We start from the raw sequence: 17,929 nt of genomic DNA, 5'->3' as shown, positions 1-17,929 counted from the left end.
GTCGTGGTCCTGAGACCCGTGAGGGGCGTCCTCATCGCCTCCCGCCAGGCCCAACTTGTTGGTGGGCAGCACGGGCGGTGGCGCCGTAGAGCGCAGTGAGGGCATGCCCCCGTTGGTGTCGGTGCTGGGAATTGGGCGTGCCTGCTGCAGAGCGGTGACCGCGTCGCCCAGATCGGAGACACGACGCTCCAGATCTGGCCGCCAAGCGACGAGATCATCGAGACGGGAGGTGACCGCGGTGTTGGCCTCCATCGTTGCCGTGAGCTTGTCGAGGTAAGCCTTCGCTGCTGGATCCATGGCTTCGATGGTGAGGCGGCCGTGGCGAGTCCCTCTTGTTTCGATGAGATAAGCCAGATCGGTGGAAGAGTGGGTGGATTTCTGGCGATTGATGCCAGATGTTAGGGACAGGGTAGGGGAGGAATCGATCTACTATTCTCACGGTGGCAATCAGTCTGGTACAAGCGGAATTACAAGAATCGATCGAGAGAGAACTAGGGTTCATGTCGCCGTCGCCGGTTCGGTGATCCACTGGATGTCGAGGAAAGAGGAGTGCGGCGCCTTAAGTAGCTAGGGTAGTTGGGCCGGGCCGGTTGTGCCACTCCGGGCCGAAGTAGCGCGAGTTGCTGCGTCGGGTGCGGTGGGGCCGTGCCCGCGTCTCGCTGGTCGGTGGGGTCGAGCCGTCAGGGGCGTTAACATTGGCGGAGCCGCCCATGCACACACAAAGGTTCCCCATGGCCGCCGAAGCTTAGCTTATCTGCTCTGCTCCCCGGCTAGGTGATGCAGAGCTCCGGCTGATTGATCCAAACGGAGCAACAAAGTCACGGTACGGAGGTGGAAGACGAAGAAGGATATAACGAGGGGGGAAGCGACCGGACAGGTTCTTTGGGTTGGCGCCTCTGATGACTTCTCGAGAGTGATATGCGGCAGCACCGGCAGCAGCTTGCTTGGATCGACCACTCCGTTGACTGACCTCTCCACGGGGGCTTCCGCTTTGGCATAGCAAGTCAAGCACGAGCACGAGCCGCCCTACACGTCGATCTCCAGCCTCAGCCTCTTGATTAAAACGTGTAGGATATTTTATACCAGATGTAGTATTTCATAATTTCCACCGCTAGAAACCATGGCATACGTACGTATTTTTGTTGCGTTCCGCTAGCTTGCTCGGCCTGTCCACGTCGACAAGTTGCAGTTTGAGAGGGTTTGGCCTTTTGGGGCGTGGAGATGTAAGTAGCACGGGCAGAAAATTGTCCGGGGGAAGGAGAAAGGAACGTGCTTCAAAATTCCAATGTTGATTTCACATTTTCTCAAACCATAAGAACAAACATTTTTTTCCGTTTTTCCTACACTAGCTGGACAAATTATTACTACATGGGTAAGCATGTTTCTAGATTATTATTTCGTTTTGCTTTGCGGGGGAATATGTGAGGTTTTTATATAAATGTATGAATAAACTTTTAAAATCAACTCACAATTAGGTAATGCACAATTGAGCGAGATAGTAATCACAGGATGGTAAGGCCTCTTTGATTCATAGAGAAATGGAGGGAAATAATAGAGAACAGGGAATTTTGCTTTGATGACACAATGTATCCGTTTGATTCAGAAAAAAAAGGTAAATAGAAAAGAGGATTATTTATTTATTTTTTGCTTTGTTTTTAGTTTCAGCGAAAGGGAATTTTATGATCCACTCAACCTTCTATTTTGCATAACTATGCACTACGAACATGGCAAAGTTCATAAGTTGCACAATGATAACCTAACCTAAATCCTTGCATATGCTCTCAAGTTGATTTGAGTCTTGAACATGTTTTTTTAGGATTATAAAGTGTTAGTCATATTCGAGTACGGCTATTCTGCACCCAGGTGTAGATGCTCCCGGCTATGAACAGTAAAATCATTTAAAAGAGCAATTAAAATAAAAAAAGTTTTTTTGTGGTGCAAGATGGTTGACGAATGTGTTATGTCCATGCCAAATTTGGTGAAGTTTGGACATTTGAGGATCCCGTGGCAAAAAAGACAAATTTTAGGCCTATGAGTAAGTTTGAAAAAACTCATAGCCGATTTTGTCTTTTTTACGCGGGCTCCTCGAATGTCATTTACCCACGAATTTTTGCACGCACCTAGCGCACTCAAGCGTCTTGCATGCAAAAAAAAGTATCAAATTTTCTTTTGAATTTTTCTGCTATTTTTTGAATTTTACTGTTCATCGGGTGCAGATGAGCACAGGCACCGTTTTGAATTATCATTCATATTCCCGCTAATCAAACCCTCAGTTTTGTAAAATACTCATGTTTTCACAAATCTCTGTTTTGCACATGGAATACTATAATATTCGTGTGGTTTTACTGTTCATCCATTTTCAGAACCCTCCACAAGAAAGAATCGCAAAAAAAAAAGCTGGTATGGCAAAAAGTTGGTGCCTCTCTTATGCTTCCCTGGCTATTGGTACCAGGGGGGACAAGAGCGAACAAGTGTGAAGCGGACAGTTTGGTTGCGATTCAGGTGACGTCTCATAGGATTCATCTCACATTGACGGGTTTGCGCCTCCACTTAATCCAGTCAGCAGGGTGCGGGGCCGGGGCTTGGGTCTCTGACGCGTGGGGCCGCGGGGTCCACGCGCGATCAACTCTCTCCTCCCGCCTCCTTCTCCTTCTTCCCCCGACATCGCACGCAGAGCAGAGGAGAGGCCGGCGCCGCCGGCGCTCGTTCCGGCCACTCGGGCCACCTCCGGCGGAGCTTGGACCGCCGGAGTGCTCAGGACAGCGAGGCGCACCCATCCCTCCACCACTCAAACGTCAGGGAGCATCGGGCAGGGCGGAACCATGGCCGCGGCGGACGGGGCTCTCCGGGCTCCAGGGAACTCGTGGCCAGAGGCCACCGGAGAAGGAATGGGGGCACTGGGGTGGATCTAGGGTGGATGAGGATGTTGGGGAACGTAGCAGAAATTCAAAATTTTTCCTACGAATCACCAAGATCTATCTATGGAGAGACCAGCAACGAGTAGAAAGGAGGAGAGTTTGCATCTACATACCCTTGTAGATCGCTAAGCGGAAGCGTTCAAGTGAACGGGGTTGATGGAGTCGTACTCGTCGTGATTCAAATCACCGATGATCAAGTGCCGAACGGACGGCACCTCCGCGTTCAACACACGTACAGCCCGGTGACGTCTCCCACGCCTTGATCCAGCAAGGAGAGAGGGAGAGGTTGAGGAAGACTCCATCCAACAGCAGCACAATGGCGTGGTGGTGGTGGAGGAGCGTGGCAATCCCGCAGGGCTTCGCCAAGCACCATGGGAGAAGAGGAGGAGGGAGAGGGGCAGGGCTGCACCAACGAGAGATCAAATCGCGTGTTATGGGCAGCCCCTAGGCCTCATATATATAGGGGAAGGGGAGGGTTGCACCCCCTTTAGGGTTTCCCACCCCAAGGGGCGGCGGCCAGCCTCCAGATGGCATCTGGTGCGGCGGCCAAGAGGGGGGGGAGGAGTCCATCCTCCCCAAGGCACCTCGGAGGTGCCTTCCCCCTTGAGGACTCTTCCCTCTAGGGTTCCCTAGGCGCATGGGCCTCTTGGGGCTGGTGCCCTTGGCCCATGTAGGCCAAGGCGCACCCCCTACAGCCCATGTGGCCCCCCGGGGAAGGTGGCCCCACCCGGTGGGCCCCCGGGACCCTTCCGGTGGTCCCGGTACAATACCGATGACCCCGAAACTTGTCCCGATGGCCGAAACAGGACTTCCTATATATAAATCTTTACCTCCGGACCATTCCGGAACTCCTCGTGACGTCCGGGATCTCATCCGGGACTCCAAACAACATTCGGTTACCACATACAAGCTTCCTTTATAACCCTAGCGTCATCGAACCTTAAGTGTGTAGACCCTACGGGTTCGGGAGACATGTAGACATGACCGAGACGTTCTCCGGTCAATAACCAACAGCGGGATCTGGATACCCATGATGGCTCCCACATGTTCCACGATGATCTCATCGGATGAACCACGATGTCAAGGACTCAATCGATCCCGTATACAATTCCCTTTGTCTAGCGGTATTTTACTTGCCCGAGATTCGATCGTCGGTATACCGATACCTTGTTCAATCTCGTTACCGGCAAGTCACTTTACTCGTTCCGTAACACATCATCCCGTGATCAACTCCTTGGTCACATTGCGCATATGATGATGTCCTACCGAGTGGGCCCAGAGATACCTCTCCGTTTACACGGAGTGACAAATCCCAGTCTCGATCCGCATAAAACAATAGATACTTTCGGAGATACCTGTAGTGCACCTTTATAGTCACCCAGTTACGTTGTGACGTTTGATACACCCAAGGCACTCCTACGGTATCCAGGAGTTACACGATCTCATGGTCAAAGGAAGAGATACTTGACATTGGCAAAGCTCTAGCAAACGAACTACACGATCTTTGTGCTAAGCTTAGGATTGGGCCTTGTCCATCACATCATTCTCCTAATGATGTGATCCCGTTATCAACGACATCCAATGTCCATAGCTAGGAAACCATGACTATCTGTTGATCACAACGAGCTAGTCAACTAGAGGCTCACTAGGGACATATTGTGGTCTATGTATTCACACGTGTATTACGATTTCCGGATAATACAGTTATAGCATGAATAAAAGACAATTATCATGAACAAGGAAATATAATAATAATACTTTTATTATTGCCTCTAGGGCATATTTCCAACAGTCTCCCACTTGCACTAGAGTCAATAATCCAGTTCACATCGCCATGTGATTAACACTCACAGGTCACATCGCCATGTGACTAATACCCAAGAGTTTACTAGAGTCAGTAGTCTAGTTCACATCACTATGTGATTAACACTCAATGAGTTTTATGTTTGATCATGTTGCTTGTGAGAGAGGTTTTAGTCAACGGGTCTGAACCTTTCAGATCCGTGTGTGCTTTACAAATCTCTATGTCATCTCCTAGATGCAGCTACCACGCTCTATTTGGAGCTATTCCAAATAATTGTTCTACTTTGAGCTATTCTAAATTATTGCTCCATTATATGTATCCGGTCTCTCTACTCAGAGCTATCCGGATAGGTGTTAATCTTGCATCGACGTAACCTTTACGACGAACTCTTTTACCACCTCCATAATCGAGAAAATTCCTTAGTCCACTAGTTACTAAGGATAACTTTGACCGCTGTCCTGTGAGCCATTCTTGGATCACTCTTGTACCCCTTGACTGACTCATGGCAAGGCACACTTCAGGTGCGGTACACAGCATAGCATACTGAAGAGCCTATGTCTTAAGCATAGGGGACGACCTTCGTCCTTTCTCTCTATTCTGCCGTGGTCGAGCTTTAAGTCTTAACTTCGTACCTTACAACTCAGGCAAGAACTCCTTCTTTGACTGGTCCATCTTGAACACCTTCAAGATCATGTCAAGGTATGTGCTCATTTGAAAGTACCATTAAGCATTTTGATCTATCCTTATAGATCTTGATGCTCAATGCTCAAGCAGCTTAATCCAGGCTTTCCATTGAAAAAAACACTTTTCAAATAACCCTATATGCTTTCTAGAAATTCTACGTCATTTCTGATCCATAACAATATGTCAACAACATATACTCATTAGAAATTCTATAGTGCTCGCACTCACTTCTTTGGAAATACAAGTTTCTCATAAACTTTGAATAAATCCAAAATCTTTGATCATCATCAAAGCATACATTCCAACTCCGAGATGCTCACTCCAGTCCTTAGAAGGATCGCTGGAGCTAGCATACCTTTTAGCATCCTTAGGATCGACAAAAACTTTCTGATTGTATTACCTACAATCTTTCCTCACGAAAACTGGTAAGGAAACTCGTTTTGATATCCATCTGCCAGATTTCATAAATACAGCTAATGCTAACATGAATCCGACGGACTTTAAGCATCGCTACGGATGAGAAAATCTCATCGTAGTCAACTCCTTGAACTTGTGAAAAAACACTTCGCCACAAGTCGAGCTTCATAGATGGTGACATTACCATCCATGTCCGTCTTCTTCTTAAAGATCCATTTATCTTAATGGCTTGCCGATCATCGGGCAAGTCCACCAAAGTCCATGCTTTGTTCTGATATATGGATACTATCTCGGATTTCATGGCTTCTAACCATTTGTCGGAATTCGGGCCCACCATCGCTTCTCCATAGCTCGTAGGTTCATTGTTGTCTAGCAACATGACCTTCAAGACAGGATTACGTACCACTCTGAAGTAGTACGCATCCTTGTCATCCCACGAGGTTTGGTAGTGACTTGATCCGAAGTTTCATGATCAATATCATAAGCTTCCACTTCAATTGGTGTAGGTGCCACAGGAACAACTTCATGTGCCCTGCCACACACTAGTTGAAGAGACGGTTCAATAACCTCATCAAGTCTCCACCATCCTCCCACTCAATTCTTTCGAGAGAAACTTTTCCTCGAGAAAGGACCCGATTCTAGAAACAATCCATATTGCTTTCGGATCTGAATTAGGAGGCATACCCAACTGCTTTGGGTGTCCTATGAAGATGTATTTTATCCGCTTTGGGTTCGAGCTTATCAACCTGAAACTTTTTCATATAAGCGTCGCAGCCCCAAACTTTTAAGAAACGACAACTTAGGTTTCTCTAAACCATAATTCATACGGTGTCATCTCAATGGATTTACGTGGTACCCTATTTAAAGTGAATGTGGTTGTCTCTAATGCCTAACCCATGGACAATAGTGGTAATTCGATAAGAGACATCATGGTACGCACCATATCCAATAGGGTGCAACTATGATGTTCGGACACACCATCACACTATGGTGTTCCAGGCGGTATTAATTGCGAAACAATTTCCACAATGTCTTAATTGTGTGCCAAAACTCGTAACTCAGATATTCATCTCTATGATCATATCATAGACATTCTATCCTCTTGTCACAATGATCTTCTACTTCACTCTGAAATTACTTGAACCATTCAATAATTCAGACTTGTGTTTCATCAAGTAAATATTCTCAACATCTACTCGAATCATCTGTGAAGTAAGATCATAATGATATTCACTGCATGCCTCAGCACTCATTGGATTGGACACATCAAAATGTGTTACTTCCAACAAGTTGCTATCTTGTTCCATCTTACTGAAACCGAGGCTTTTCAGTCATCTTGCCCATGTGGTATGATTTGCATATCTCAAGTGATTCAAAATCAAGTGAGTTCAAATGGTCCATTTGCATGGAGTTTCTTCATGCATATATACCAATAGACATGGTTCGCATGTCTCAAACTTTTCAAAAATGAGTGAGTCCAAAGATCCATCAACATGGAGCTTCTTCATGCGTTTTATACCATTATGACTTACATGGCAGTGCCACAAGTAAGTGGTACTATCATTACTATCTTATATCTTTTGGCATGAAAATGTGTATCCCTACGATCAAGATTCAATAAACCATTCCTTTAGGTGCAAGAGCACTTATTCAGGTTTAATACTAATCTTGATGGTAGAGGGAGCGTGCGATGTTAGATCACATCAAACTTGGAAACACTTCCAACACATATCGTCAGCTCACCTTTAGCCAGTCTCCGTTTTATTCCGTAGCTTTTATTTCGAGTTACTAACACTTAGCAGCTGAACCGGTATCTAATACCCTGGTGCTACTAGGAGTACTAGTAAAGTACACATTAACATAATGTATATCCAATATACTTCTATCGACCTTGCCAGCCTTCTCATCTACCAAGTATCTAGGGTAATCCTGCTCCAGTGGTTGTTCCCCTTATTACAGAAGCACTTAGTCTCGGGTTTGGGTTCAGCCTCGGGTTTCTTCATTGGTGCAGCAGCTGATTTGCCGTTTCATGAAGTATCCCTTCTTTCCCTTGCCCTTCTTGAAACTAGTGGTTTCATCAACCATCAACAATTGATGCTCCTTCTTGATTTCTACTTTCGCGGTGTCAAACAACGCGAATATTTCAAGGATCATCATATCTATCCCTGATATGTTATAGTTCATCACAGAGCTCTAGCAGCTTGGTGGTAATGACTTCGGAGAAACTATCACTATTTCATCTGGAAGATCAACTCCCACTTGATTCAAGTGATTGTTGTACTCAGACAATCTGAGCACAAGCTCAACAATTGAGCTTCTCTCCTTAGTTTGCAGGCTAAGAAAATCGTCGGAGGTCTCAAACCTCTTGACGTGGGCACGAGCCTGAAATCCTAATTTCAGCCCTCGAAACATCTCATATGTTCCGCGACGTTTCGAAAATGTCTTTGGTGCCTCTACTTAAACCATTTAACTGAACTATCACATAGTTATCAAAACGTGTATGTCCGATGTTCGCAACATCGACAAACGACGTTGGGGTTCAGCACACTGAGCGGTGCATTAAGGACATAAGCTTTCTACTGATCGCATAATCGCTACTATCAACTTTCAACTATAATTTTCTCTAGGAACATATCTAAACAGTAGAACTAAAGCGCGAGCTACGACATAATTTGCAAAAGGTCTTTTGACTATGTTCAGGATAATTAAGTTCATCTTATGAACTCCCACTTAGATAGACATCCCTCTGGTCATCTAAGTGATCACATGATCCGAGTCAACTAGGCCGTGTCCGATCATCACGTGAGACGGACTAGTTTACGTCAGTGAACATCTTCATGTTGATCGTATCTACTATACGACTCATGCTCGACCTTTCGGTCTCCGTGTTCCGAGGCCATGTCTGCACATGCTAGGCTCGTCAAGTTAACCCTAAGTGTTTTTGCTGTGTAAAACTGTCTTACACCCGTTGTATGTGAACGTAAGAATCCATCACACCCGATCATCACGTGGTGCTTAGAAGCGACGAACTGTAGCAACGGTGCACAGTTAGGGGGGAACACTTCTTGAAATTTTGTAAGGGATCATCTTATTTACTACCGTCGTTCTAAGCAAACAAGATGCATAAACATGATAAACATCACATGCAATCAAATAGAGTAGTGACATGATATGGCCAATATCATATAGCTCCTTTGATCTTCATCTTCGGGGCTCCATGATCATCATCGTCACCGGCATGACACCATGATCTCCATCATCATGATCTCCATCATCGTGTCTTCATGAAGTTGTCACGCCAACGACTACTTCTACTTCTATGGCTAACGCGTTTAGCAATAAAGTAAAGTAAGTTACATGGCGTTCTTCAATGACACGCAGGTCATACAAAAAATAAAGACAACTCCTATGGCTCCTGCCGGTTGTCATACTCATCGACATGCAAGTCGTGAATCCTATTACAAGAACATGATCAATCTCATACATCACATATATCATTCATCACATCCTTTTGGCCATATCACATCACATAGCATTCCCTGCAAAAACAAGTTAGACGTCCTCTAATTGTTGTTGCATGTTTTACGTGGCTGCTATGGGTTTCTAGCAAGAACGTTTCTTACCTACGCAAGACCACAACGTGATATGCCAATTGCTATTTACCCTTCATAAGGACCCTTTTCATCGAATCCATTCCGACTAAAGTGGGAGAGACTGGCACCCGCTAGCCACCTTATGCACCAAGTGCATGTCAATCGGTGGAACCTGTCTCACGTAAGAGTACGTGTAAGGTCGGTCCGGGCCGCTTCATCCCACAATACCGTCGAAACAAGATTGGACTAGTAACGGTAAGCATATTGAACAACATCAACGCCCACAACTACTTTGTGTTCTACTCGTGCAAAGAATCTACGCAATAGACCTAGCTCATGATGCCACTGTTGGGGAACATAGCAGAAATTCAAAATTTTCCTACGTGTCACCAAGATCTATCTATGGAGAGACCAGCAACGAGTAGAAAGGGGAGTGCATCTACATACCCTTGTAGATCGCTAAGCGGAAGCATTCAAGTGAACGGGGTTGATGGAGTCGTACTCGTCGTGATTCAGATCACCGATGATCAAGTGCCGAACGCACGGCACCTCCGCGTTCAACACACGTACAGCCCGGTGACGTCTCCCACGCCTTGATCCAGCAAGGAGAGAGGGAGAGGTTGAGGAAGACTCCATCCAGCAGCAGCACAACGGCGTGGTGGTGGTGGAGGAGCGTGGCAATCCCGCAGGGCTTCGCCAAGCACCATGGGAGAAGAGGAGGAGGGAGAGGGGCAGGGCTGCACCAACGAGAGATCAAATCGCGTGTTATGGGCAGCCCCATGCCTCAATATATATAGGGGGAGGGGAGGGCTGCGCCCCCTTTAGGGTTTCCCACCCCAAGGGGCGGCGGCCAGCCTCCAGATGGCATCTGGTGCGGCGGCCAAGAGGGGAGGGAGGAGTCCATCCTCCCCAAGGCACCTCGGAGGTGCCTTCCCCCTTGAGGACTCTTCCCTCTAGGGTTCCCTAGGCGCATGGGCCTCTTGGGGCTGGTGCCCTTGGCCCATGTAGGCCAAGGCGCACCCCCTACAGCCCATGTGGCCCCCCGGGGCAGGTGGCCCCACCCGGTGGGCCCCCGGGACCCTTCCGGTGGTCCCGGTACAATACCGATGACCCCGAAACTTGTCCCGATGGCCGAAATAGGACTTCCTATATATAAATCTTTACCTCCGGACCATTCCGGAACTCCTCGTGACGTCCGGGATCTCATCCGGGACTCCGAACAACATTCGGTTACCACATACAAGCTTCCTTTATAACCCTAGCGTCATCGAACCTTAAGTGTGTAGACCCTACGGGTTCGGGAGACATGTAGACATGACCGAGACGTTCTCCGGTCAATAACCAACAGCGGGATCTGGATACCCATGATGGCTCCCACATGTTCCACGATGATCTCATCGGATGAACCACGATGTCAAGGACTCAATCGATCCCGTATACAATTCCCTTTGTCTAGCGGTATTTTACTTGCCCGAGATTCGATCGTCGGTATACCGATACCTTGTTCAATCTCGTTACCGGCAAGTCACTTTACTCGTTTCGTAACACATCATCCCATGATCAACTCCTTGGTCACATTGCGCATATGATGATGTCCTACCGAGTGGGCCCAGAGATACCTCTCCGTTTACACGGAGTGACAAATCCCAGTCTCGATCCGCATAAAACAATAGATACTTTCGGAGATACCTGTAGTGCATCTTTATAGTCACCCAGTTATGTTGTGACGTTTGATACACCCAAAGCACTCCTACGGTATCCAGGAGTTACACGATCTCATGGTCAAAGGAAGAGATACTTGACATTGGCAAAGCTCTAGCAAATGAACTACACGATCTTTTGTGCTAGTCTTAGGATTGGGTCTTGTCCATCACATCATTCTCCTAATGATGTGATCCCGTTATCAACGACATCCAATGTCCATAGCCAGGAAACCATGACTATCTGTTGATCACAACGAGCTAGTCAACTAGAGGCTCACTAGGGACATATTGTGGTCTATGTATTCACACGCGTATTACGATTTCCGGATAATACAGTTATAGCATGAATAAAAGACTATTATCATGAACAAAGAAATATAATAATAACTTATTTATTATTGCCTCTAGGGCATATTTCCAACAGAGGAGGCCTCTGGTGGTGCTATAACGGAGGGAGAGAGCTCGACTCACTCGGATTTAGGCCGGAGGGGGCGGCGGCCATGGCGGACGGAGGACGAGCAGAGGGGCTCCGGTGCTCGGGGAAGAGGTTTGGGAGGGGTAGTGGAGTGAGGCAAAGGTGATGGTGAGGTCGAGAGGCCTCGGGGTGGGCTTATATAGGCGAGAGGCAAGGAGGCCGAGTTGGCGCCGCCGTGGATGCGTGTCCATCGCCGCGGACGCGTGTGCGTGCTCGAGAGCTTGAAGGTAGGCGACGAGAGGGAACAGGAGGGAGAGCTCACGGGGAAGAGGCGGCCAAGGGAGCGCAGGGAGGATGAAGACGACGAGCTCTAAGCCAAACCGCCACTGTTCGCCCGTGGGCGCACGGCGGCTTGCGTCGGTGAGGAAGCTGCTGGAGGGGGTGAGCTGTCCAGGGGAACGCGACGACGAGAGGAAGACAAGGGACATGATCACGCGCGCGAAGGCGACGAGAGGAGGAGGTGCCGAAGCACAAACGGCCACTGGACGCGGCCACTGCGCACAGAGCGCGCGCACTGTGGTGCCATTAATGCAGTCACCGCGTGCACTGGCATGTAGCGAGGGCGATGGGCTGGAACCTGTTGTCTAGTGGTAAGTTCTTCCAGGGGAGGTTTCAACTATGGTGGTAGATCGATGAAAAACGCTCTGGTTAAATGGTAATCACCGTCTGAAGTTTACTGCAATAAACTTGGTCGTGCACTGGTGATCATCAGGGAAATTATTGGAGCCAAAGAGTTTGTCTGGGGTGATTATCTTAGGAAGGACTCTAATCCTGGAGAGTTTGAGGATAACTGGACTACAAAACAACATGGTTGCTTTGTAACATGCCTAAATGGTCCAGAATCAAGATCGTGATGGTTCACTCACATGGAGTATCAACTTGATCTGAAATTTGGCAAGGCTTAAAGATTTGGACATAGTAAGATGCGTAAAAATTTCATACCAATTGGATTCACCAAAGTGGTACTTCCTTCACAGCTATTCTCTCTGTCGAGAAACTTGCAAAAATTCTAGAGGAATATTTGCTTAATTAATTGATCCCAAAATAGGTGGAGAAAGGTTTTAAGGCTAATAGAATGCTCTGGTAAATTTTCAGCCAAAACGAAGCAATATAAAATATACTTGCTTCACAACTTGCAAATATTGTCAGAGTCAAAGATTTGGTCCTGTGCTCACATAGATGATAGGATTGAGCTGAAACTTGGAGGGGTTTGCTAATATGAGCACATGAAGGAGTGTGCAAAATTCCAACTCATTTGGATAACACTAGTTAGTACTTCCTTCACAATGCCTTCTGTCTGACAGAAAGTTTGAAAAATCACTGAGGAAGATCGGTTAGGCAAATAAAGTTGAATTTTGGCATGAGGAAATTATTTGGACATAAAAGAATGCCCAACAAATTTGAGCAAACAAAATAAGATAAATGACACTTCCTTCACAAAGTGCCACTCTGGACAGAAATGAAGAATAATTGTTGGAGAATTATTCTTGGGCTAGGATAGGAAAGTTTGGGCATATTTGAGCAAAATATGACCCAAAAGAATTATGAATTTTTTTTTGGGAATTTTTGGATTGACAGAAATATAGGTTGCTTCACAACCTAGGGCAGACGGGGTTATTCCTTTAATAGAAAAAGGAATATTCCTGAAAAAAAGAAATTAGGGTTTGGTCAAGCAGTGAAGTGACGTGATCTTGGTAAGGTTTTGGGAATGATGAGACACTTGGGAGGGGGAATGAGGATGATTTCCCACGTGGCAAGGCCACAGAACCACTCCAAAAAGAAAAACAGAGCAAAAATCAATAAATCAAAAAGAAACAGAAAAGGGCCAAAATCCAGATTGTTACATGGCCTTTCACCGTTTCTTAAATTCCAGGAGATCCGTAACTTCGATTGGGCTAAAATTTTGACACGATTTTTATCCAGATATTTGCTTTCTTACGCCAGAAGAAGAGCACCAACCGCCTTACGGCGCACCCTACCCCCTGGGGCGCGCCCTTCGTCCTTATGGGCCCCTCGGGCATCGTCTCGCGTTGATTGTTTTTCCCAAAAATCACATATATTCCAAAAATAATCTCCGTAAGTTTTTATCCCGTTTGGTCTCCGTCTGATATGGATTTTCTACGAAACATAAAACATGCAATTAACAGGAACTGACACTAGGCAATGGATCAATATGTTAGTCCCAAAAAATAGTATAAAAAGTTGTCAAAAGTATGTAAAAGTTGTAGAATATTGGCATGGAATAATCCTACTTGGGGTTCCTCCCCACATATATATAGGTGGGAGGGGAGGAGAGACAGCCAAGGGGCGCCCCAAGTAGGCCGAATCCTACTTGGGGTTCCTCCCCGATTCGCCCCCCTTACCATATTTCATCAGAGAGAAAAGGGAAGGGGAAGAGAGAAAGGAAAGGGGGGGGGGGGCGAACCCCCTTTATTCCTTCTCCAATTTGGCCTCCTGCCTAAGGGGCGGCGCGCCACCCCTTGTGGGCTGGTGTGCTCCCCTCTTATGGCCCATATGGCCCATATCTTCCCCCCGGGGGTTTCGGTAACCCCCCGGTACTTCGATAAATACTTGATACATTCTGAAACACTTCCGGTGCCCGAATACTATCATCCTATATATCAATCTGTACATCTCGAACATTTCGAGACTCCTCTTCATGTTCGTGATCTCATCCGGGACTCCGAACAACATTCGGTCACCAAATCACATAACTCATATAATACTAAATCGTCATCGAACGTTAAGCGTGCGGACCCTATGGGTTCGAGAACTATGTAGACATGACCGAGACACTTCTCCAATCAATAACCAATAGCGGAACCTGGATGCTCATATTGGCTCCTACATATTCTACGAATATCTTTGTCGGTCGAACCGTTATGACAACATACGTTATTCCCTTTGTCCATCAGTATGTTACTTGCCCGAGATTCGATCGTCGGTATCTTCATACCTAGTTCAATCTCGTTACCGGCAAGTCTCTTTACTCGTTCCATAATACATCATCCCGTGACTAACTCATTAGTCATTTGCTTGCAAGGCTTATTATGATGTGTATTACCGAGAGGGCCCAGAGATACCTCTCCAATACTCGGAGTGACAAATCCTAATCTCGATTCATGCCAACCCAACAAATCACTTTCGGAGATACCTGTAGATCATCTTTATAATCACCCAGTTACGTTGTGACATTTGATAGCACACAAGATATTCCTCTGGTATCCGGGAGTTGCATGATCTCATAGTCAAAGGAATATGTATTTGATATATATGAAAGCAGTAGCAATAAACTGAACGATCATTATGCTAAGCTAACAGATGGGTCTTGTCCATCACATCATTCTCCTAATGATGTGATCCCGTTATCAAATGACAACTCATGTCCATGGTTAGGGAACCTTAACCATCTTTGATCAACGAGCTAGTCAAGTAGAGGCTCATTAGGGACACGGTATTTGTTTATGTATTCACACATGTATTTAAGTTTCCGATCAATACAATTCTAGCATGAATAATAAACCTTTATCATGAATAAGGAAATATAAAATAACAACTTTATTATTGCCTCTAGGGCATATTTCCTTCAGAAGCATCTATCAATGTGCACACGAAAATAGTTAGTAACAAACTTTTGGGAAGCCAAAATTTTGATGCAAGACATTGATCATTGTTATTTACCACTCCGTTCTCGATGTAACGTGTGCGATGACCGTTATCGAATGCCGGGTCAAGCATAGTGTAATTAGTGCCGACCGCCGGACCAAAGCGGGGCCTCCTGAAACAACAACATTTAGTTATCAACATATAATCATCATATCCTATTCAACCGTTCAACTAACATCAATCATATTATATTCAAACTAGGTTCACCTTCAAACTAGGTTCTTCTTCAAACTAGTTAACAAATCATATTCAACCACATCACCATGATGATATACTTAATGCATAAACATAAGCATACACATAAAAAATATAACATCCACATGATTAATTCATTCATATAAATCTCTTCAACAACATCCGCTATACATCATGCATCACATCATATCAACATGCATCATAGCAAAACAAACATATGAGTTAATCATCCAACATGCATCATACCATCTTTTTTTTCAAAAACAAAAAACATGAACTAGGGTTCATCTTAAGCATATTTCATCAAACAACATCCACTATACATCATGCATCATATCAAAACAAATTCCTCCAACATGCATCATAGCAAAACAAATTCCTCCAAAAAAATGAACTAGGGTTCATCTTCACACTACCATCTGAACTAGTGATTAGAGTTCATATCCAACACAATAGAGCATCTAGAATCAACCTAAAACAATCCTATGGTACAAAAAAAATCCTAGTTCAAAAATAGGGGTGATTTGTATCAAATAATGCGATGAATGGGAAGCTATTTGACTAAAACTAATTGAAAGGATTGGAGGAGCTTACTTTTCTTATTTCTGAGCCATCTCGATCCGCAAGACGGTGAAAAAACGAAGAAGATCCGAGGAGGGGAGTGGAGGAGATGAGAGAGGGGGCGAGAGAGAAGAACAAACAGTTCTTCGGGCGGCTGGGTGGGGGTGAGGCGGCCAACCCGTAGCTTAAGTGGCCAGACCCTACCGTTGGGGTCCCTGGCGGTAGGGTAAGAAAAGCTACCGCTAGGACCTGTGGCGGTAGGGTGGGACAGAGGGGAACAACGGCCATTTAGGGTGCTGATGTGGATTAGTTTCTTACCGCCAAAGGTTGTGGAAACAGCCTACCGCCGAGCCCCCTACCAGTAGAAAAAGGGGTTAGATTTAAAAAAAAGTCCGAACCAAGATCAGATCGAAACTTGACCAAAAGGTCAAAACACGAATTTTTGCCAAACGGGACACAGCGACAAACAAACGTGATCGAAACTGTTGTGCACGAATCTTGATCGTGGGCCGGACAACTTAGATGTGAGGCGCAGCGCAAAATCGTCCGCCCGCCGCGTGATGCCCCCCCTCCTCCTAACTTCCCGAACCCTAGGCCCCGGCCGCCACTGCCGGCCATGGCGGCGCCCCGCGAGCTGGACCTCTCCGACGAGGTCGAGGGCCAGAGGGACGGCACCGCCGACTTCGTCTTCTGCCTCGTCGGCGACCCCATCCCCGTCCTGCCCCCCGCCTCCGCCCCGCTCCCCCTCTTCGACCTCCAGTCCCCTCCCGCGCGCCCGCTCGCTGTCTCGGACGGCCACGCCGCCGTCTTCCTCGCTCACCCCGACGGTAAGCTGCCCCGAATCACCGACCAAGCCAAGCGTCCGCCTCTGCATTCCTGTCGACCTCACCGCCTAGGGTTTCCCGCTCTCTGTTTCCAGGGTTTATCGCCGCGAGGACGAATGCGTTGATCGAGGCCAGCAAGGAGGCCAGGGAAAAGGGCAAGGCGAGCACCCGCTGCGCCCAGGACTGCTGCGTCATCGACGTGCCCCTCCCCGGCGTCACTCTCCTAGCGCTCTCCGGCGACCAGTCCGTGCTAGCTGCCTGCACGGGCAGCGAGATCCAGTTCTTCTCGGCTACCTCCTTGCTCACTGATAAGGTTGGACCATCTTTTCCAGTTCCCCACAAAATCGTGTGAACAATGCAATGTCAGCCCAGGGCAGCGTAACAGGACAATACCGCAATAGAACATTAGAATGGGATTATCTGTTCTGTTGCAGTGCATTTTTTCACAGCATGTTCCGAGTTAGATATTTGTGTAAGAACAAGCTGGTAGTAATGACTAATGAGCTAATGGCGTTGACGGTGTTTATCAGTTTTTTAATGCTTTGGCGATTCCTGGTTGAGTGCTTGTTGATCCCGGTGCTGGATATGGTCTGGGTTGCTGTATAATAAATCGTAGTTTTACTGTTTTCAACAGTAGCTGCCTTTTCCATGAGTACCGTTGTCTAATAATTTTGCTCTACAGGATATCAAGCCGTCATCATCATGTAGCATGGGACGATTTGGCACTGTCAAAGATTTCAAATGGCTAGATAATGCCTATATTGTACTCTCGAATGGTGGATTGCTATCTCATGGGAGTTTGGGGCAAGGCCTGAAGGATATAATGGAAAATGTTGATGCTGGTTTGTCTCTTTTCCTACCCTTTTCCTGGGTTAACATTCTTCGACTTATGTAACTTCTACCATATGACCAGAAATCATGCTCTAGGATACCTGTCAGTTGGTTTGTTAGAAAAGCAAGTGGTTAGCTTTTAATAATCCACTGATTTTGACATATGAGTACTTATATCATAGAGCATGTCAATTGTTCGACTGCTACATTATTGAGGATCAATACAACAAGAAATTAATGTAATAGTGCTATAATATG

General features: G+C 46.4%; 1 protein-coding gene across 4 annotated transcripts in view; it reads left to right on the top strand.

The window, feature by feature from the left end:
- The first annotated feature begins 16,556 nt into the window (after positions 1-16,556).
- Positions 16,557-17,929, top strand: part of LOC119353161 (nuclear pore complex protein NUP214-like) — a 7,893-nt gene continuing 6,520 nt past the window's right edge. For all 4 annotated transcript variants that reach the window (XR_005170338.1, XR_005170337.1, XM_037619749.1 and 1 more), the window contains exons 1-3: positions 16,557-16,843; positions 16,936-17,153; positions 17,523-17,682. Coding sequence is in view for 2 of the 4 variants with exons in the window: in XM_037619749.1 (XP_037475646.1) it covers positions 16,633-16,843; positions 16,936-17,153; positions 17,523-17,682 (589 nt within the window). In the remaining 2 variants the exon portion in view is untranslated. The remainder of the gene's footprint in view (positions 16,844-16,935; positions 17,154-17,522; positions 17,683-17,929) is intronic.

The sequence above is a fragment of the Triticum dicoccoides genome, chromosome 2A (assembly GCF_002162155.2).
Source record: "Triticum dicoccoides isolate Atlit2015 ecotype Zavitan chromosome 2A, WEW_v2.0, whole genome shotgun sequence".
NCBI classification, from domain to species: domain Eukaryota; kingdom Viridiplantae; phylum Streptophyta; class Magnoliopsida; order Poales; family Poaceae; genus Triticum; species Triticum dicoccoides.
Note: the sequence above shows the minus strand (reverse complement) of the source record. Positions and strands in the feature narration are given on the sequence as shown.